Genomic DNA, 23,407 nt, shown 5'->3' with positions numbered 1-23,407 from the left:
AACACTGGCTATTTTCTTTCACATACCAGCATCCTGAGAGATTTTTGATAACAGAAGGCTTTGAATTCCTGCATTTTCTGAGAGTTTGGAATAATATAAGGCATTGTGTCCAAGAGAATCTACAAGGTTTAAGTCGGCACCCTTTTTAATTAAGGCTTCCACGATGTTAGAGCTGCCAATCTCACAGGCCAGCATGAGAGCAGTTCTAAAGAAAAAAAGATGACACCAAATTAGTACCAACGACATTTCTCTCCTGGGAAATCATGTCACTTGTCTTGAAAACAGTGGAAAGAAGATTAAGTGCAGCTAAACCTTTATTGCACTTAATCTTCTGAGGAATCCAAAATGGAATGCCACGAAGATGAAATGGTTGTTGTGTGCCATTGAGTTGATTCCAACTCATAGTGACATGATATGACAGAGTAGAACTGCCCCACAGAGTTTCCAAGGCTGTAATCTTCATGGGAGCAGATCGCCAGGTCTTTCCGTCCACGCAGCTGCTGCTGGGTTCAAACCGACAACCTTTTGGTTAGCAGCAGAGCGCTTAACCATTGTGCCACCAGGCTCCTTAAGAAGAAATTAACCGGAAAAACTCACTGCCATCAAGTCAATTCCAACACATAGTGACCCCACAGGACAGAGTAGAACTGCCCCATAGGGTTTCCAAGGAGCACCTAGTGGATTTGAACTGCTGACTTTTGGTTAGTAGCCAAGCTCTTAATCACTGTGCCAATGAAATTAGGTGGTTGTTTTTTAAAACTTCAGATCAAACCAAAACATTAAACAATGCTCAGTCAAATAACATAAACAATCTTTTATGCTATTTTACATAACATGATGACATTCACTATGATTGGTATAAACCTTGTCCTTCTGTCCCCTCAAGCATTTTAAAGTGCCTTTTTTTTTTTCACGTAGGGTTGCTATGAGTCAGAATCAACTGGAAGGCTATGGGTGTGGTTTTTTGGCTTGAGGCATTGCTAAAACTATTTTTATAAAGCAACAGTATGTTTACTTTTCTTTACTCTGAGCGATAATAAATTGGATGACTATTTATTTAACATAACAACTCACAGGAAATGGCCTATTGAGTTTAACATTCAACAATCACATCACAGTTAGCAAGGATGCCCACAGAAGTCTGGGAAAAAAACTTTTTTTATGTCAAAACAGATTGATTATAAAAGGCAGAAAATTAAAAAAAAAAAAAGTGAAAAACCACTGTATAACAAATCATTTAAAATACAGTTGTGATTTTTTTATAAGACTCTGAGAACAGGATACTACAGAAGTCATATGATTTCTATCTGGTTCTGTGGTACCTTCCATTTTTGTCCCTGGGATTGACATCTGCTCCGTGATCCAGGAGAAGGCGGCAGACCTCACTGTGGCCGTTTTGTACTGCGAGAAGCAGGGGTACATTCCCATCCTAGGAGACAAATTCAGATTAAGGTTTTAACACAGATACCAAAAGCCAGAGTTGCAAAAGCCCTTTTCACATTTATCCCTGCAATGTCCTGCTGGTCTTACATTTGGTCTACCATAATATTTTGTGCCTCTATAGGGCTACAATTATGTCTTGGCACAACTCCTCTTATGAAGTTGCACTGACTATTTATTAGCTTTGCCCCAGGAGCCCAAGCCTCTTGGGCCCCATGGTCCCTTGGCTTTCACTCAGTCTGAGTGATAAGGTATAAGAGGGTAGAACACCAAGTGTATAAAGGCTCAAGGCAAGTATACCACAAGTACTGAGGGATGGTTCTGGAGGAATCAAGGACTCAGTCTTCCAGCTCTAAACAGCAACCAGTGAACTACATGTTCCCTGAAGGGAACGTCCTTTCATTAATTGTAAGCCAGTTCTCATAAACTCTGACTCGTGTGATCCCAGGGGTGTCAGAGTACAACTGTGCTCTACAGGGTTTTCAATGGCTGATTTCCTGGCAGTAGATTGCCAGGCCTTTCTTCCAAGGCACCTCTAAGTGTACTTGAACTGCCAATCTTTCAGTTAGCAGTTGAGCACATTAACCATTTGCACCGACCAGGGACTCAATCCTAATTTTTCCAGTTGTCATAACATATTAAACGTATCACTCCTGCCATCTCTCTCTTTATCTAGTCATGTGTTACTAATAGGGCAATAGACTCTTAACTTACATTTTATAAATTGAGGCTATTGGTGTATTACCGACACATGACTAGATAAAGGGAGAGACGGAAAGAATAATCTGTTTGGGTATGTTGTGACAATTGAAAATCAGTTTGGAAAACTAGATCCCCAACTCATATATAAACTATCTCAATATTTTAAACATATAAAACAAATAGAAAAAATACATAAAAAGAATATATAGGTGACTATTTCCATAATCTTAGAGAGATTTCTTAAAATGATGCAAACCATTAAGAAAAGCTGTTATCCTACTCCTTCCTGGCATATACTCCACAAATGGAGTTGATAGTAATTTATAAGGTAAAAGCATTCCAATTAGCAAAGGGAAAAGATAAATTATGATACATCCAATTATTGAAAAATTGGAATTTTTAATAATACAAGGAAAAAAAAAAACCATTGCCACTGAGTCAATTCTGACTCATAGTGACCCTCTAGGACAGAGCAGAATTGCCCCATAAGGCTTCCAAGGAGTGGCTGGTGGATTCCAACTGCCGACCATTAGGTTAGCAGCTGAGCTCTTAACCACTGTGCCACCAGGGCTCCTTTAATAATATAATCACTGCTTAAGGGCTAAGTGTCCCCTTAAAGTAGAAATGCAGACAAATTTCTAAGAAATTTTCCTGTGAAGTCATAATACTTCCTAGTTATAAAGTACTGAGCATCAGGGAGATTGAATTTATTTACAGATTCTATATAAACACGGGTGGCGTAGTGGTTAAGTGCTATGGCTGCTAACCAAAAAGGTCGGCAGTTTGAATCCACCAGGCGCTCCTTGCAAACTATGGCACACTTCTATTCTGTCCTATAGGGTCACTATGAACTGGAATCAACTCGATGATGATTTTTTTTTTTTTTAATACATCCACTTTACAGTATCTCCATCAGTTATAAGTACATACATGTTGATTCCCAAGCTAGGCATGAAATTTAACTCTGTATTTAGGTACAATTGCTGTTGTGTGCCATTGATTGCATCCTGACTCATAGTGGCCCTATGGAACAGAATACAACTGTCCTATAGAGTTTCCAAAACTGTAATATTTATGGGAGCAGTTGGCCAGGTCTTTTCTTCCGTGAAGAAAAGCCACTGGTGGGTATGAACTGCTGACCTTTCAGTTAGGAGCCGAGTGCTTAACCGCTGCACTACCAGGTATCCTTTGCATCCCTAAGTAGGTATAATACACCCATTGCTGTCGAGTCAATTCCAACTCAAAGTAACCCTACAGGACGGAGAAGAACGGAACCAAGGAGCAGCTGGTAGATTCAAACTGCCGACCTTTTGATTACCAGCCAAACACTTAACCACTGCGCCACCAGGGCTCCCAAAATAGTCCAAACCAAAACCCAAATCCATTGCTGTCAAGTCAATTTCAACTCATAGGGACTCTACAGGACAGAGTAGAATTGCCCCATTGGCCTTCCAAGGAGTGGCTGGTGGACTTGAACTGCCAGCCTTTTGGTTGGCAGCCAAATGCTTAACCATTGCACAACCAGGGCTCCTAAAATTCGTCCAGTGAGGTTAAAAGAGTAATTTCCCAAGTTGGGTTACCCTGGTCAGGAGGTATCCAAGGTGATGCACGGGGTGCAGAAAAAAAAAAATGAGAACTTCTAATTAGGTTTATTAAAAAAAAAATCAAGGAACTAATCTTTACTAATATTTAATATCTAAGGTTTTTTTTAAGGTAGGTAGAACTCTTTAGAAAAAAATATACATACATAGGAACCGCATGTTCCAACATGTCTTACTAATGGTTTAGGGATAAATGGGAGAGATTATATAAATCCATTTTGTAGAAGAGGATCTAGGTTGAAAAGCAACATATTTCTGCCAAATATTTAAGTCTCTAAAGTGTTCATGAAGGAGCCCTGGTGGTGCAGATGGTTAAGCACTCAGCTGCTAAGCAAAAGGTTGGTGGTTTGAACCTACCCAGAGGATCTGGCTTAGTTATCTAGTGCTGCCATAACAGAAATAGTACAAATGGGTAGCTTTAACAAACAAATCTATTTTCTCATAGTTTAGGAGGTTAGATGTCCAAAATCAGGGTGCTGGCTCTAGGGTAAGGTTTTCTTTCTCCGTAGGCTCTGGAGGAAGATCCTTGTCTCTTTGAGCTTCTGCTCCTGGACAATCTTCATGTGGCCTGGCACCACTCTTTCCCCATCTCTGCTTCTGGCTTACATTTAATTTCTTTTCTATCTCAAGAGATTGACTCGAGACACAGCCTGTATTAACCCTGCCTCACCAACATAACAAAGAAAATCCATTCCCAAATGGGATTATAACCACAGTCATAGAGGTTAGGATTTACAACACATACTTTGGGGCGATATAGTTCAATCTGGAAAAGGCTCCGTGGGAGAAAGGCCTGGTGATCTGCTCCCATAAAGATTACAGCCAAGAAAGTTCTACTCTTTCACATGAGGTCATTATGAGGTGAAATCAACTCAATGCCACCTAACGACAACAACAAAGTGTTTGTGATTCTCGAAGTACCCCACAGTGCTTTGCGAACCAGCATCCACCTCCCTCTGGTACTTACCAAATCCTTGAGGTTTATGGGGCTTTTGTAATCGCAGAGAACCTGCACAGCCTGAAGGCAGCCCTGTGCCGCTGAGGGAAGGAAAGCACAAACACTACATGGATCACAACGCTACTCCAGGAGGGTAAATGCCATGTCCTACTCAGTCTGCATAGCTTCACTCTAATTGCACTGACGAGAAATGGTGTTGGGCAGGTAAAATATGAGGTATTTTAAATTACTGCTTAATTTTCGAATGATCTAAACGTAAAGCCAGTGACCGCCAGTTGCCTCTATGCAAACATTTGGTTTAACTGGTTTAGCTTTCAGTAGGAGACTTAGCTTTTCCACAACAAGTGATAAAAGGAATTTGTCAATCTAACCATTTGCACCGGGCAAATCTGCTGCAAAAGATCTTGTTAAGATGTTGCAAAGCAAAGACGTCACCTTGAAGACTAAGGTGTGCCTGACCCAAGCCACGGTGTTTTCAAATCGCCTCATATGCACACAAAAGCTGACCATGAATAAGGGAGACCGAAAAAGAACTGATGACTTTGAATTGTTGTGTTGGCAAAGAATACTGAATATACCATGGACTGCCAAAAGAATGAACAAATCTGTCTTGGAAGCACAATCAGAATGCTCCTTAGAAGCAAGGACGGCCAGACTACGTCTCACATACTTTGGACATGTTATCAGGAGGGATCAGTCCCTGGGGGAGGACATCATGTTTCGTAAAGTACAGGGTCAGCGAAAAAGAGTAAGACTCACAATGAGATGGATTGACACCGTGGCTGCAACAGTGGGCTCAAGCTTAACAACGATTGTGAGGATGGTGTAGGACCCGGCAGTGTTTCGTTGTGTTGTACATAGGGTCGCTATGAGTTGGAAGCAACTCCACAGCACCTAACAACAACGACGACCATCCCAGAGCTCAGTGTCAGTGTCTTATTTGATGCTAGGTGACAGAGAGCAAAGCAAAACGTTGAAAAATAAAACTGATGTTTATCATGATCCCCAAATCAAAAGTCTACATCACACATTACCTGGAATCCACAAATGCTGGTGATTATCTCTCAGTTTAAACAAGAACATTAAATTAGGTAAAATATAATAACCAAGATAACTTTCAATGGTTGGCGGGCAGCCAATTGATGAATTCTAGGTGTATTGCTGTGAGGAGATATGGAACCCCTTGCAGTAAACCAATTTGGCCTTTGGTCCTGGTTCCTGAGAGCCAGGTCCCACCTGAGGCCAATGAGTAGGGGCTGACCAGCCCAAGAAGGACTACCTGGAGGCCCAACGCTGATTAAGTTTTAGAAGGCATGATATAATCTATCATGGCCACATGGTGAGGTCAATAAAAGGCCCTGGAAGACGGAGGCCCAGTAGAGCTTCCTGGGTGGAAAGAGAGTGAACATCTGCTCTGGAGACAGTAAGCACATCCCCTGGGGACACGGAAGCTCTGCGTGGAGACCCCTCCTGGACCCTGTATCCTTTTTTTCTGCTAGATTAAAGATAATCCTTTCACTGGAGTTTGTGGGTCATTCCAATAGATCATGGGCCCTAAGAAACAGAGAAGGTGCTGGTGCCTGCTGACCTAGCCCTGGATGAATCAGATGAGAAAGGGCTGCAGGAAGCAGCTGGGGTCTGGAATGACCAAGGAAGGGAAAATGAGATTTCCAAATGACGCAGCTGGCATACGGGATGGGATTTGTTTTCCACCACACGATATCGCATCAGAAGTCGGTGATCTCAGCCTTTCTGAACTGGTTTGATACCGTTGGTGACGAAGATAGGATCCTCCACTAGTGTGGGCCCTGACAGCTCAATTCCTTGGTAAAACTTCAGATTTTTGCAAACTGAGTAGAATGGGAATGTCTAAGAATGATGACAGAGAATGGTACCAGGAATATAGTAAGGTTAACAGGTTGAAATAGGAAAATAAGAAGTTGGTTTTTCTCATGACAGAAGAAGACAAATAAGGGAATGAAAGTTACCTGCATAATGTAAAGCTGTTTTCCCAGAGCCATCAATACTCTCGGCTGGACATTTAGACTGCAAGACAAAAATAAATAAATACATAGAGTAAAATAAGCTGTACACATTTTATTCAGTTCATTTTTTTTCTGCAAGCCATGATGCTATGTATTAGGGAGACTATACAAACAATAAGCCCCAACTGGGGTGGGGCTGCAGTATAGGTGCTCACAATCTCTCACTGGGACTAAGGGAGACTCGTCTCCAAGTAATCAAGACACAGGCAAACTGTCACACCTTTGCTGCTCCAGCTGTTCCCTCCTCTATTTCATCACTCACTCCATCTCTACTGGATCATTCCCACCAGCCAACAAACATGTTCTAAGAGCTCCCATCTTGATCCCACATTCTCTCCCATTTCCTACCATAATGCTCTGTTGCCCTTCACAAAACTAACTTTCTCTTTAGCATTGTCCACACAGTCTACACGTCCCCACACCCCGCATTCACTCCTAAACCCGCTGAAGTTGGTCTCTGCCCTCCAGACTCCACAGAGTTGGCCCTAGTCAAGGTCACTGACAGCCATCATGTTTCCAAGGACAATGAAATTTTTGCCCTTCTGTTACCAACCTCTCAGCTGCAATCCACACCCTTTTCTTCAAACACTCCCTTCTCTCACTCCTAGGGCTCTGGACCATCCTATCCTGGTTTTCCTCCCACTGCTCTGGCCCCTCCTCCTTCTATAAAAACAAACAAAACACCAAACCAGTTGCCATTGATTTGACTCCACCTTTTGCTGACCCCACATGTGTCAGAGTGAAATCGTGCTCCACACGGTTTTCAATGGCTGATTTTTTGGAAGTAGCTTGACAGGGCTTTCTTCCAAGACGCCTTTTAGTTAGCAGTCAAGTGCATTAGCCATCTGCATGACCCAGGGACTCCTAGCCAAATGTACCAAAACTAAAACCTTGAGAACGGGGGTTCCTTAGTGTTCAGTCTGGGGACCCTGCCTCCTCGCTCTCCAAACTCTCTTCCTCAGTTATCTCGTCTGCATCCATAGCTTGAAATACCATCTAGAAGCTGATAGCTCACAGATGTGTCTTACCAACAATAGTAAGTGTTATATAATAAGTATTAGCTATTATGTACCAGATACTGTTCAAAGAATTCTTTTAACACAGTTAACAACCCTAGTTAGGTACTCCATTTTCACAGGAAGAAACTGAGGCACAAAGAAGTTAAGTAATTTGCCCATTTCACAGTAAGTAGCAAAGCTGGGATTCGAACTGAGACAGACTGGGCTACAGTCTGTGTTCTTAACGGAGCACCTAGCTTAAAAACCCACTGCTGCTTACACAGCTCCCCGCTGATGTCTCACAAGCACCTCAAACACAGCATGGCCAAAACTTGCTTTCTCCCCTCTCATGCCCAGCCTCCACCCCTGTCAACAACATCATCATCAATCCAGTCCAACAAGCCAGGAATCACTGAGTCACCTTTAATTCACTCTTCACCTCCTCCCACATCTACCATGGGTCCTGTCAATTCTTTCTCCAAAAGGTACCCCCAATCTCCTCTCTTCCCCTTTTCTCTGCTACCACCACCCTAGTCTAAGCCAGCACCTTCTCACCTGTTTGGCTACCATTGCCTCCTGACGGGTCTCCTCAGTTCTACTCTTTTGCTGTTTAATCAACTCTTTATACAACAACTTGAGTGATCTTCTTTAACTGTGAATGTCACTCCCTGCTTAAAAGTCCTTCACAGGTGCCCACGGCACTTGCAGCCCTGGTGGTTCAGTGGTTAAGTGCTACTGCCGCTAACCAAAAGGTCAGCAGTTAGAATCCACCAGCCGCTCCTTGGAAACCCAGTTCTACTGTCCTGTAGTATCCCTATAAGTTGGAATCAACAAAAGGGCAACAGGTTCGTTTGTTTTTAAAAAAAAAAAATCATGACTACTCGCCTCAAGTAACCTAGTCTCTGCATTCTGAGCCTTGTTCCTCCTCGCTTGCATGCCCCAACCCCACCCTCTCTGGCTTTCCTTCCTTGGCCAGTGCCTCTCCTATCCCAGACCTTTGCACTTGTTGTCCCATCTCTTAGAATGCTTTCCCCTTGGCTCTCTGCATTCTTCGCTGAAACGCCCCCTCCTCAGAGAGGCCTCCCCTGAGCATGACCCTCTCACACGGACAGAGTTGCTTGCTGTGCACATTTAAGTTTTTTTTTAACCAGATTACAAACTCCATCAGGATAGGGGCTTTTTTTTTTTTAAATTGTGGCAAAATATACACTTTTGCCATTTCAACCATTTTTTTTGTATGTAATTCAGTGACATTAATCGTGTTCAGCATGTTATACAACCATCACCACTATGTATTTCCAAACTTTTTCATTTTCCTTAATACAAACTTAGTACCCCTTAAGCTATACTTCCCTTTTCCCCCTCCTTCCCGCTCCTGGTAACCACTAATAAACTCTGGGCTCTACGCATTTGGCATAGGGGCTATGTTGTTCCTAAGTATGTGTGCGATGCTTGACACAGTACATAGCCACACCATACCCACTGCTGTTGAGTTGATTCTGACTCATAGCGACCCTAAAGGACAGAGTAGAACTGTCCCATAGGGTTTCCGAGGAGCAGCTGGTGGATTTGAACTGCTGACCCTTAGGTTAGCCGCCATAGCTCTCAACCACTGTACCACCAGGGCTCCAAATGGTTTTGGCCTCACCATTACATTAGTAGAAGCTACAGCCAGGGTTTCTCGAAAGACTGTTGCCGTCGAGTCAATTCTGACTCATAGCGACCCTACAGGACAGAGTAGAACTGCCCTACAGGGTTTCTAAGGAGTGGATGGTGGATTCAAATTGCCAACCTTTTGTTTAACAGCCGAACACTTATTGTACCAGGGAAATAACTTGCCAAGAGAAAGGGTGGGAGGAATAGTGGCTATCAGAGGAAGGAGAGAGTTCATTTGAATTTTCAGGCTCTCACAAGACTCTATTTGTGCTCACTGCCTTGAGAAGGTAGAACTTTAAAATGGTAGCCATATCTCCAGCATACAGTAAGAACAAAGCCCAGAGATCTCAGTAAATGCAGAGGGTGTGGGGTAAGGGGTTGCTGTTGTTAGTTGCCAGTGAGTTGATTCTGACTCATGGCAATCCCGTGTGTTACACAGTAGAACTGCTCCATAGGGTTTTCAAAGCTGTGACCTTTCAGAACCAGATCGCCAGGTCTGTCTTCTGAGGCACCTGTCAGTAGGTTCAAACAGCTAACCTTTTGGTTCACAGTTGAGAAACAGAGTTTTAATTCTCCTGGAATTCAGATTTCTGGGTTCCATGAAGGTGGAGGTGATCCACCCGGGCCATTGCCCTGAAGTTATTTTTTGAACCTTGAGCCTTGAGCAGACAGGTCTCCTAAAAACCACCTTTAAGTCAAACAATAGCTTTACTAATTATAAAGACTGTTTTTCCTTGGGTATTATGCTCTTCTGAAGAATTCAGTTAGTTTTGGGAAACAGAAACTCCAGGGTTGGACTCGAAGCTGTGTTTCAGGGTACACTGTCATTATGAAAATTCTCTTCTACCCTGTTTCCACGGCAACATCATAAGAAGGCATTTAAGAGTTTCTGGAGGTTCTTTCATCATTTGAACACTTTGACTCTTGAAGTGTTGCCCAATTTCCAAATTGTATATTAAATAAATTTCAAATCAATTTACATTATTTGCTTATATGATTTTGTTTTAACACAGCTGAGTGCTTAGCCATTTGTGCCACCCAGGGACTTTGGGGTGAAGAGTAGCAGGAGATAATGGGGGCTCATATCGCAGAGGGCCTGGGCTGCCAGGGCGAGACAGGGAGAGCTGACCGGAGAGCCTTAAGACCTGGGAAAAGCAGCCTACTGGGAGGACATCGAAGGCTGAGGTTTTAACAGCTATCCAGAGAGAAGATCAGCGTTCAGACCATTTGGATATTATGGGAGGTAAGAACAGGCAACCTTAGAGTGAAATGTCTGCCCTTCAGTGGTGAGGAGAACAGAGATCAAGTTCCGACTTACCATGCTTTGGCCTAATTTTAGAACAGTACAAGGAACTGTTTCAGGGCTTCAAAGATTCCAGAGAAAAACCAATCCATTTGCATAACCAGATATAAAATTACAGTAGAGGCTAGAATATCTGGTCCTGGCCCATGAGGATTTCCAGCTTGTCAGGTTAAGTCTTCCTTCAAATCAGAGCCAGATGCAAAGTCTGAAGAGCCAAGCTGGGATGGGTTTGGAGATTTAAAACACAAATAAATAAAGTAATCGAGGGCAAACAGAGGGTGTGGAGGCGGGGCACTTGGGCAAGTCAACATTATCATTTATCCAAGTGCCTGGTCCCAAAGGAGGCAGATAAAGAAAGTTCTATTTTCACTGTCTTCAGAAGGAAGTCACATAAGGCAACATCACAGGAGTGCCTCTATCAGTCTTGAATTTAGCTTCAAAGAACTGTTAAGGTTAAGCATTCCTGGCACCAGTAATAGCTTGCATCATGCAATGCAACACAAGAAGCTGTGTGATCAGCAGAGCATGACAAGTTGAAGAATGTGACCACATTTCTACATTAGAACTGCAAAGCCAAATGAGTGCAAGATGCTGGGTCCCAAACTGAGCTCACGAAGGCTGAGATAACAGGTAAACAGAACAGACCGTCTTCCAAACACATATTTTATGGCTTGATGCCATTCCTCAAAACAGCCGGCTTGCATTTTGCCTGGCAACAGCCAGGGGTCACTGGATTGGGAGCTCAAGAAATATTCATCTTTAAAAATTTTACAAAAGCTGTCATCTGCAGGGATTGCTATAAACTTCCTGGCGAGGATACTAAACCAGGGAATTGGCTTAAAATTATAAAGAAGAATAAAACCAAGAACTTACTAAACCAGAGAACTACAAGCTCATCAAGTTACAAGCAAGGAAATAGTGGTTGAAATTTTGCTTCTCAAAGGGAACTGCCTTCTACTAATGATTTAAAGAGAGAATGGCGGTAAGATAAGGCAGCAGTTACCAAGGTTCCCCAACAGCCTGGAGAAGATACTGAAAAACGGTCTTATTTAGAAGGTACAATATTTTGGAAGATAAAAAGAAGAGCCGAGTAAAGGGGAGGAAAAGGCGAGGTCCCAGGAAGACACACCAAATTTTGGTTAGGATCCTCTTCCCTGCCAGATGAGTTGCCATGGAAATAATCTTCTCCTTGGCTATCATTGCAATACCGAAGCTTCTTAGGAAACACAAGATTCTGGGATAGTATTTAAAGGAGCGTGCATGGTGAGGAGGGGGCATTTCTCTTTTCAGAGATAAGACTACTTTAAAATTTAAAAACTGACACATTTCTGAGTTGTCACCACTTTACCTGAAGGAGCTTCCTGACGCATTCATGGTGGCTGTTCTTGGCTGCGAGGTGCAGAGCGCTGTGTCCTAAATGGGTTCAAAAAAGAAAATTGGAAAAGAAGGACATACATTTTTAATCTCTCTCTGACCTCTGTAATGAAGACAACTACGCGGAAATAAATTGTTCTCCAACAAAGACGGAATTGTTGCTCTTCACGGTAAGGCTTCCAATTCTTATCTGGCAAGTTCAGTGTGACAAAAGTGGGGAGAGCACAGTGTACTCTGCCCACCAGATAACATTCACAGACCACCCCAAGTGCCACTCTTCTGAGGTGTAATTAAGCCCTAGGCTAGAGGACTGGGGTGGGTTCCTGAGACACAGCTTTTAAGTTCTGCTTTCAGCTGTCAATATGCTAAATGTCACATCCACAAGAGCCACAGCAGGCTATGGCTACCCCACACCTAACCCATTGCCATCCAGTCAGTTCCGACTCATAGTGACCCTATAGGACAGAGTAGAACTGCCCAATAGGTTTCCAAGGGGTGGCTGGTAGATTTGAGCTGCTGACATTTTGGTTAGCAGCCACAGTTCTTAACCACTGGGTCACCCCATGCCTAGGAACCCAATAAAGGCAGCCCAGCCCACAACAAAGCAGCAGAGAACATACCAAAGAGTGATATACTTAAATCCCTACTTTTGACCTCTCATTTTTCTCTCCTCCAAATGTACTCTAGCCCCTGGATGGAAATTACCTGGAGTTTTCTGATTCTAAAAGTTCACCTGTAGAAGGGAAAGAGTTGTAACAACAAAACACTATTAAAGTAGCATTTCCTTATGTTTCCTTCATAGAACATGACTCCAACATGATGGCTTTGACATCTCTGTGGTCAAATTTAAGAAATCGTAATACTACACTTGTAATCCCTCAGTAGTATAAACGGTTAATGCACTTGGCTGCTAGCCAAAAGGTTAGAGGTTCGAGTCTACTCGGAGGTGCCCCAAAGAAAGGCCTGGCAATCTACTTCTGAAAAATTAGCCGCTGAAAACCCCGTGAAGCAGTTCTACTCTGACACACATGGGGTCACCATGAGCCTAAATCATTTCAGTGGAAGAAGGGTTTAGGGGCAGCCTAAAGGGCAGAACTGTGGCTAACGGACCTCAGGGCTCCTGCAATTGCCCTTCATCTAGCCTGCATTTTTTCCCCTAGGATAATCAAAAAGCCAGCTCTCTCTCCTCCTGAAATGCCACCTTCTGGGTGAGGCCTTTCCTGACCTCCCTATTTAAAATTCCAATTCCTTCCCTACTCTTTCATCTCCACTCCCTTATTGATTTCTTTTTGTTGGGAAGCCTGGTGGCATAGTGGTTAAGTGCTACGGTTGGATGCTAACCAAAAGGCTGGAAGTTCGAATCCACCAGGGGCTCCTTGGAAACTCTACGGGGCAGTTCTACTCTGTCCTATAGGGTCACTATGTATCGGAATCGACTCGACAGCAATGGGCTTTTCTTTTTAGCACTTTCTAGCACTTTCTTTCTATGACTCTCTCTACACGCACGCACACTATGTAGTTAACTGTTTTTTTCTCCCCACTAGAATGTAACCTCAATGAGGACAAGAATTGCTGTCTTTCTTGTTCCTTGTTGTATCCCCTACAGCCTACAACACAGCTGGTGCACGGTAGGGTCTCAATAAACACTTGTTAATTTGTGGCAAAACCCAAACCAGCTGCTGCCCAGTCAGCTCAGACTCATGGAGACCCCATGTGCATCAGAGTAGAACTGTGCTCCATAGGGTTTTCAATGGTTGATTTTTGGGGGAAGTAGCTTATCAGGCCTTTCTTCCAAGGCACCTTTGGGTAGACTCCAACAAACAACCTTTTGGTTAGCTGTGGGCATGTTAGCCATTTCCACCACCCACGGACTCCAATTTGTAGCAGAAGGTATGTGAATTTCAAATTGCTGGGGTTGGGTTCCCATCCCTTGGAAGCTGCCACTACCACCCAACCTAATATACCTAGTAAGCTCTTAAATCCTGCATTTCCCAAACTATGTAACCAAGATACTCCAGCCACCCCTCACCCATGTAGCACGTGTAAACAGTTCACACTATGGGACATGGTTAAAGCATGAAGTTTCTCAACTTCCGTGCTGTTGACATTTTAAGCTGGATAATTCTTTCCTGTAGGGGCTGTCCTGTGCATTTTAAGATGTAAAACAGCATCCCTGGCCACTACCCACTAGATATCTAGTTGTGACAATCAAAATGGTCTTCAGACATTGCCAAATGTTGCCTGTTGAGACTCACTGGCTTAGAGGAACAGTTTCTTTGATATGGCAGCCCAATCCCAAAATACCATTACTCCTTTCTGAATTATTTTCACTCTCTAACACTGACTGGAAATCCACTATTAAGAGAATCATACGGCTAGGAAACATATTTTTTTTTAACTACAGGGTTATAAGACCACGGTAAGGAGTTCCTGGATGGTGCAAACAGTTAAGTATTCAACTACTATCCAAAAGATTGGCAGTATGAACCACTCAAAGGCACCTTGTAAGACAGGCCTGGCAATCTGCTTCTGAAAGGTCACAGCCTTAAAAACCCTATGGAGCAGTTCTACTCTGCACACACGGGGTCACCATGAGTCAGAAAAACAAAGACCACAGTGAGCTACACAAAAGGATGTGTACCATCAAATTACCAGACTTCCTCTCTTCTGAGATCAGCTGTACTGAGAGCCTCTCTTCTGAGATCAGCTGTACTGAGAGATCTAAAACATATGTGTAAGGGGAGTTCTTTAGAGTGGGCAGAACTCGGGCAGACAGGAATCCTCCCAACACCTCCTAAAAGGAAAAGGATGCCTAAGACTAGGAAATGAGGCAAAAGGGATCTGGGAAGACAAAGATCTTTACTTCCTCTTCCCTCTTATATTCTATGAGATCCCCTCCTTCTAGGATGCATAACACTTAACAGTAGGGGTTCAGTTACGTTATAGATGGAGCAGGCGCTGGTGGGCTAGCTTGGCACCTTGGCCATCATTTATCCCACTGGTTCTAAGGACAAGCAGAGGCGGAGTTTTAAACAAAGGCTTTTTACAAATGAACTTCTGGAACACATCCTGATGGTACGCTGGAGACTGTCTATGCCATGGACAAAAGCTGTTCTATGTAAACAGCCCCCATTTGAAAAAAGCAAAGTTCTCCAAAGACAACACGGGAGGGGGATTTAAAAAACTTACCATAATAAAAGAAATAACAGGCTTCCCACTTCACTTCAAGTGTTTTAGTTATACCTGGAAGCGCATGCTGTGCTTCCAGAGAAGCAAACCTCTTTTAATTGCAGGCTCTGGGATGTGTTTTCCTAACCAGCAGCAGAAAGTATTTTTCACTTAAAGTAGTCTCAAAATCCAAATGACAAATCATCCTGGACGCTATTACACTGAAGAGAGATGTCTCTCACTATTAACATTAAAACAAAATTCTCCAAACTAAAAAAATTCTAGAGAAGTATTTTATTAGCGACAGAATCCCACTGTAATGAGACAACGCGTAAGTCTGGCCTGCATACAACTGTGGATCTGTCTAGAAGATCATGAAGCAATTTCCCTATAGGCAAGTAACAAGTGCAACCCTAATTCAAGTGCATGCCAGCAGAACTCTGCTTGCAAGTAAAAGGCCAGTACTATTTACAAGCAAGAGTCCCTAGGTAGCACAAATGATTATCATGCTTGGCAGCTAACTGATAGGTTGGAGGTTTGAATTTACCCAGAGACACCTCATAAAGAAATGCCTGGCAATCTACTTCTGCAAACTTCATTGAAAATCTTATGGAACACAGTTTTACTCTGACACACATGAGGTCACCATGAGTCAGAATCAACTCAATGGCAACTGGTTTACTTACAAGTCAAGAGTTCTGGACTATGCTAGGTGTTTTCGAATACTATTACTGAGATTTGAAGTAGGATGGCCCAGAAATCCCAGACACAGAGTACCTTGCCCCAAACTACTTCAGACAATGACTCTGTATTCAGTTTTTTAGATCTCTGGAGAAAGCAGGGAAGAATTAACTAATATAATAGAGGTATTAATTATGGGACTTAGAAAATACTTTGAGTACGAAGGAAAATGTTTAAAACCAATGAAGTCTTAGGATACAAAGATATGGCTAAAAATATACCAAAAAGGCCAAAGTTTGAGAAATCATAGTTTGAGATCATAATAGAGAAGTATTTAGAAAAATAAAGGTAATTAAGTGGTACTCAATTAGATAAAAAGGTTTAAAATGTTTCAGAATGCAGAATTTTTTTTTCTTTTTTTATTGTGCTTTAAGTGAAAGTTTACAAGTCAAGTCAGTTTCTCATACAAAAACTTATACACACATTGTTATGTGACCCTAATTGCCATCCCTATAATGTACAGCATGCTCTTCCTCTCCACCCTGTATTTCCCGTGTCCATTCAACCAGCTTCTGTCTCCCTCTGCCTTCCCATCTCACCTCCAAACAGGGGCTGCCCACATAGTCTCATGTGTCTCCTTCAGCTAAGAAGCCCACTCTTCACCAGTATCATTTTACGTCTTATAGTCCAGTCTAATCGTTATCTGAAGAGTTGGCTTCAGAAATGGTTTTAGTTTTGGGCTAACAGAGAGTCCGGGGGCCATGTCCTCTGGGGTCCCTCCAGTCTCAGTCAGACCATTAAGTCTGGTCACAATGCAGAGTATATTTAAAGAAACACTTTAAATTTAACAAGGCTTGGATACCAACACTTGTTAACAATATATGAGTAACTCAATCTTAAACTTCCCCACGCCCCTATTTTTTACTACCTAAATTCCCCCCTAATTCAATAAATATTATTGAATTCCTACAGGAATATAGCAGTAGAAGGCAGCATTGGTTTTTCTATTTGCCCAGGAGTAGCACTTTCTAAAGAAACAGGCAGAAACGCCAATCGTACGTAAGTGAAAGTAAACTAACTGAAGACAATGGATACATGACATAGGCCCAGACAGCTTGGTGGCTGCCTTTGCCATCCAATTTATATGTGCCCGGGGTGCTGTTTGGCAAAACAGGAAATTAAGAAATGGTGGAAAACCCCCAAAACAAAAAACATAAGCCATGATCATCTCCAAATCTTTGAGTTTCCCTTTTCTGATTGATAAATTGAGAGCAGCTAGCTTGGTGGTAGTTATAAAAAAAAAAAAAAAATTTTTTTTCTTTTAAAGAGGTGAAACATTTCCAAAAGCCCAATGTGTAAAAGAGAACAAGGATAACCTGGGTTGAACTAGTAATAACCATAATAACACAGTAGCCAAATGCAGTGAGCACATACTGTGCAAACATCCCCACATGCATTATCTCACTGAAGCCTCAAAGGCCATCAAAAGAATATGATGGTTGATATTGTAATACAACTATACCCACCAGCCCTATCTATTTTTTGAAATTTTCATTGTGCTTTAAGTGAAAGTTTACAAATCAAGTCAGTCTCTCACATAAAAACTTATATACACCTTGCTATATAATCCCAGATGCTCTCCCCTCAATGAGACACCCGCCCCCTCCCCCCACTCTCTCTTTTTGTGTCCATTTCGCCAGCTTCTAACCCCCTCTACTCTCCCATCTCCCCTCCAGGCCAATAGTCTCAAGTGTCCACCTGATCCAAGAAGCTCACTCCTCACCAGCATCCCTCTCCATCCCATTGTCCAGTCCAATCCCTGTCTGAAGAGTTGGCTTTGGGAATGTTCCTGTCCTGGGCCAACGGAAGGTCTGGGGGACATGACCACCGGGATCCTTCTAGTCTCAGTCAGACCATTAAGTCTGGTCTTTTTACAAGAATTTGGGGTCTGCATCCCACTGCTCTCCTGTTCCCTCAGGGGTTCTCTGTTGTATTCCCTGTCAGGACAGTCATCGGTTGTAGCCAGGCACCATCTAGTTCTTCTGGTCTCAGGCTGATGTAGCCTCTGGTTTATGTGGCCCTTTCTGTCTTTTGGGCTCATAATTGCCTTGTGTCCTTGGTGTTCTTCATTGTCCTTTGATCCAGGTGGGTTGAGACCAATTGATGCATTTTAGATGGCTGCTTGCTAACATTTAAGACCCCAGACGCCTGTCTGCAAGGTGGGATGCAGAATGTTTTCTTAATAGATTTTATTATGCCAATTGACTTAGATATCCCCTGAAACCATGGTCCTCAAACCCCCGCCCCTGCTATGCTGACCTTTCAAGCATTCAGTTTATTTAGGAGACGTCTTTGCTTTTCGTTTAGTCCAGTTGTGCTGACCTCGCCTGTATTGTGTGTTGTCTCTCCCGTCACCTAAAGTAGTTCTTACCTACTATCAAATTAGTGAATACCCCTCTCTCACCCTCGTTCCCTTCCCCTTCTCGTAACCATCAAAGAAGATTTTCTTCTCTGTTTAAACTAATTCTTGAGTTCTTATAATAGTGGTTTTACACAAATTTGTCCTTTTGCAACTGACTGATTTCACTCAGCATAATGCCTTCCAGGTTCCTCCATGTTATGAAATGTTTCACAGATTCATCAATGTTCTTTATCGATGCATACTATTCCATTGTGTGAATATGCCATAATTTATTTATCCATTCATCCATTGATGGGCACCTTGGTTGCTTTCATCTTTTTGTTATTGTAAACAGTGCTGCAATGAACATGGGTGTGCATATATCTGTTCGTGTAAAGGCTCTTATCTCTCTAGGATATATTCCAAGGAGTGGGATTGCTGGATCGTATGGTAGTTCTATTTCTAGCTTTTTAAGGAAGTGCCAAATCGATTTCCAAAGTGGTTGTACCATTTGACATTCCCACCAGCAGTGTGTAAGTGTTCCAGTCTCTCCACAGCCTCTCTAACATTTATTGTTTTGTGTTTTTTGGATTAATGCCAGCCTTGTTGGAGTGAGATAAAATCTCATTGTAGTTTTCATTTGCTTTTCTCTAACGGCTAATGATCTTGAGCATTTCCTCATGTATCTGTTAGCTACCTGAATGTCTTCTTTAGTGAAGTGTCTATTCATATCTTTTGCCCATTTTTTAATTGGGTTATTTATCTTTTTGCAGTTGAGTTTTTGCAGTATCATGTAGATTTTAGAGATCAGGTGCTGATCAGAAATGTCACTGCTAAAAACTTTTTCCCAGTCTGTAGGTAGTCTTTTTACTCTTTTGGTGAAGTCTTTAGATGAGCATAGGTATCTGATTTTTAGGAGCTTCCAGTTATCTAGTTTTATTTCTGCACTGTTAGTAATGTTTTGAATACTGTTTATGCCACGTATTAGGGCTCCTAACATTGTCCCTATTTTTTCTTCCATGATCTTTATCGTTTTAGATTTTATATTTAGGTCTTTGATCCATTTTGAGCTCATTTTTGTACATGGAGTGAGGTATGGGTCTTGTTTCATTTTTTTGCAGATGGATATCCAGTTATGCCAGCACCATTTGTTCAAAAGACTGTCTTTTCTCCATTTAACTGTTTTGGGGCCTTTGTCAAATATCAGCTGCTCATATGTGGATGGATTTATGTCTGGATTCTCAATTCTGTTCCACTGGTCTATGTATCTGTTGTTGTACCAGTACCAGGCTGTTTTGACTACTTTGGTGGTAAGCCCTATCTTCTGACAGTGGTTTGCTTATAAGATTGTTTGTAAAGTATCCGTAACAAATCTCTAGTCAGAGTTCCAAGAGTTTCATGTGGAAAGATAGTGTCTTAGCTACCTAGTGTTGCTATAACAGACATACCACAAGTGGGTGGCTTTAACAAACGGAAATTTATTTCCTCACAGTTTAGGAGGTTAGAAGTCTGAATTCAGGGTGCCGGCTCTAGAGGAAAGCTTTCTCTCTCTGTTGGCTCCGAGGGAAGGTCCTTGGTTCCTTGGTGATCTTCACGTGGTGTGGCTTATATCGACCCCCATCTCTGCTCCCTTTATACCTTAAAAGAGATTAACTCAAGACACATCCTACACTAATACCTTCATGAACATAACAAAGAAAACTCATTCCCTAATGGGATTACAACCACAGGTATAAAACACACACACACACACACACAAATCTGTTGCCATCCAGTCAATTCTGACTCATAGCAACCTTACAGGACTGAATAGAATGGCCCAAGAGAGTTTCCAAGGAGCAAATTGTGAATTCAAACTGCCAAGCTCTTGGTTAGCAGCCATGGTCTTAACTGCTACACAACCAGGGCTCCGACCATAGGTATAGGGGTTAGGATTTACAGCACACATTTTTGGGGGGAGGTTTACAACACATGTATTTTTTTTTTTTATTAACTTTTATTGAGCTTCAAGTGAACGTTTACAAATCAAGTCAGACTGTCACCTATAAGTTTATATACACCTTACTCCGTACTCCCACTTGCTGTCCCCCTAATGAGTCAGCCCTTCCAGTCTCTCCTTTCGTGACAATTTTGCCAGCTTCCAACTCTCTCTATCCTCCCATCCCCCCTCCAGACAGGAGATGCCAACACAGTCTCAAGTGTCCACCTGATATAATTAGCTCACTCTCCATCAGCATCTCTCTCCTACCCACTGTCCAGTCCCTTTCATGTCTGATGAGTTGTCTTCGGGAATGGTTCCTGTCCTGGGCCAATAGAAGGTTTGGGGACCATGACCGCCGGGATTCCTCTAGTCTCAGTCAGACCATTAAGTATGGTCTTTTTATGAGAATTTGGGGTCTGCATCCCACTGATCTCCTGCTCCCTCAGGGGTTCTCTGTTATGCTCCCTGTCAGGGCAGTCATCGATTGTGGCCGGGCACCAACTAGTTCTTCTGGTCTCAGGATGATGCAGGTCTCTGGTTCACGTGGCCCTGTCTGTCTCTTGGGCTCTTAGTTATCATGTGACCTTGGTGTTCTTCATTCTCCTTTGATCCAGGTGGGTTGAGACCAATTGACGCATCTTAGATGGCCGCTTGTTAGCATTTAAGACCCCAGACGCCACACTTCAAAGTGGGATGCAGAATGTTTTCATAATAGAATTATTTTGCCAATTGACTTAGAAGTCCCCTTAAACCATGGTCCCCAAACCCCCACCCTTGCTCTGCTGACCTTTGAAGCATTCATTTTATCCCGGAAACTTCTTTGCTTTTGGTACAGTCCAGTTGAGCTGACCTTCCATGTATTGAGTATTGTCCTTCCCTTCACCTAAAGCAGTTCTTATATACTAATTAATCAGTAAAAAACCCTCTCCCACCCTCCCTCCCTCCCCCCCGTAACCACAAAAGTATGTACAACACATGTATTTTTTTGAAACACAATTTGATCCATAAGCGATAGCTCAAAAAAAAATCTGAAAACCCTTTGCTTCTATCACTTAAACAATCTAGTCAACTATTTGAAAAGTAGGTAACTGTACCAATTTTACCATCCTGTAGACTTACATTACAGACAAAAAAAAATAAAAAGGGCCAAGGTAATATCTTTTTAAAGGGAGTCTCTCCAAAAATCTCTACAGGGCACCATGATTTATGGTAACAGGTTTTTATACCAGTTCTCACTGGGTCTTGGGATTGAAGATGACTACATCTCAGAAATAATTTGGCAGTACCCAAAATAAGGAGCCCTGGTAGCAAAGTGGTTAAGGATGCAGCTGCTAACCAAAAGGTCAGCAGTTTGAATCTACCAGCTGCTTCTCAGAAACCCTCTGGAGCAGTTCTATTGTCTTACAGGGTGGCTACGAGTCAGAATCAACTTAAGGGCAGTGGGTTTAGTTTTTTGTTTTTTTTGGTTAGAATAGGCTTACAGAGTCCCTAGGCAGCACAAACAGTTAAATGCTTAGCTATCAACCAAAAGGTTGTGGTTCAAATCCACCTCATTGGGCCTCAAAAGAAAGGCCCAATGATCTGCTTCTGAAAGGCCACAGCAATGGAAAACCTATGAGGCACAGTTCTTTCCACTCCGTAGTACATGGGTCACCACGAGTCAGAATAAACTTAATGGAGCTGCTTTTGTTTTTGGTTTTTAAGCTAGGGTAACTGAAAAGGCAATACCTGTAAAAGCTTAGCCATTTAATTCATCCTCTAATCACCAAAAAAAAAAAAAAAAGAGAGAGAAAGGTTTTAGACTAATGATGACCAGCGAGACATCCAATGTGACTAATGTTCTTGTCCTCCCCTTGCACTTGATATGCTTTTTTGAGCCTGGGTAGCACAGTGGTTAAAGAGCTCAGTTGCTAGCCAAAAGGTCGGCATTAAAACCCACCAGTTGTTCTATGGGAGAAAGATGTAGCAGTCTGCTTCTGTAAAGACTTACAGCCTTGGAAATCCTATGAGGCAAGTTCTACCTTGTCCTATAGGGTCACTATGAGTCTGAATCAACTCAATGGTGGTGGGTTTGGTTTTTTTTTTTCTAGAGAGAGAAATAGAGGGGATAGGCATTATCGCTAGGAGGAAGGATACAGGTCACAAAAGCCATTAACATTTATCTTGTTTGTTGTGACAGAATAATGATTAAGAAGTATTATCCTAGGTAACACAGCAAACATTTCCATTTATGCAGCTTTTTTCCTTCCTTTATTCCTGTGTTCTCTTTACATGCTTTCAAGAAATCACGGGAAGCCATCAACGGATGAATGGATAAACAAAGTGTGGTATATATACACAATGCAGTACTACCCAATGACAAAGAATGATGAGTCTGCGAAACATCTCACAACATGGATGAATCCAGAGGACATTATGCTGAGTGAAAGAAGGCACTCACAAAAGGACAAGCACTGTATGAGCCACTATTATAAAAAATCAAGAAAAGGCTTACACACAGAAAGGAACATTCTTTGAATGGTTATCAGCAATTAAAGGGGAAGGGAGGGAGAATCACTAAAAAAACTAGATAGTAGACATTAATTTTGTTGAAAGGAAAGGCAATATACAACACGGAAGAAGTCAGCAAAACATGACTAAGGCAAAGGAAAACACTGAGAGGTTTGCAGGAATAAAGGGCAATTACGGTAAATATTATAGCATATATAATTCCTGCAACAGTAATAACAAACAATAATTTATGAGTTAATGCATAGCTAGAGATGTATGCTAAATAGGTGTGGGAGGTTAACCAGAGTACACCCACACGCATGCATATGCATGGTGGTAGATATTTCTACATACATATTTATATGTGCTTCATGTATATTCATCCATATAATAGAGCACATAGAGGGCACAATTATGGGAACATCTTAGACATAACCAAACACCTGGCAGGACTGAGATACTGGGATTGAACGCTAAGGACCAAGTCTTGGGGGACATCTAGGTCAATTAGCATAACATAGCTCATAAAGATAATATTTTATACCCTGCTGTGGTGAGTAGTGTCTTAAAAGCTTGCAAGCAGCCATCTGTTCCAGTCTGGAACAAAGG

General features: G+C 42.3%; 1 protein-coding gene across 4 annotated transcripts in view; it reads right to left on the bottom strand.

Moving 5' to 3' along the window:
* Nucleotides 1-23,407, bottom strand: part of RAI14 (retinoic acid induced 14) — a 201,418-nt gene that overhangs the window by 23,891 nt on the left and 154,120 nt on the right. For all 4 annotated transcript variants that reach the window (XM_010588088.3, XM_010588089.3, XM_010588090.3 and 1 more), the window contains exons 5-9: nt 12,052-12,116; nt 6,690-6,747; nt 4,711-4,781; nt 1,323-1,429; nt 27-205 (exon numbers count right to left, since the gene is read on the bottom strand). In XM_010588088.3, coding sequence (XP_010586390.1) covers nt 27-205; nt 1,323-1,429; nt 4,711-4,781; nt 6,690-6,747; nt 12,052-12,116 — 480 coding nt within the window. The remainder of the gene's footprint in view (nt 1-26; nt 206-1,322; nt 1,430-4,710; nt 4,782-6,689; nt 6,748-12,051; nt 12,117-23,407) is intronic.

The sequence above is a fragment of the Loxodonta africana genome, chromosome 2 (genome assembly GCF_030014295.1).
Source record: "Loxodonta africana isolate mLoxAfr1 chromosome 2, mLoxAfr1.hap2, whole genome shotgun sequence".
In the NCBI taxonomy this organism is placed as follows: Eukaryota; Metazoa; Chordata; class Mammalia; order Proboscidea; family Elephantidae; genus Loxodonta; species Loxodonta africana.
This window is presented reverse-complemented; position numbering and strand designations above follow the sequence as displayed.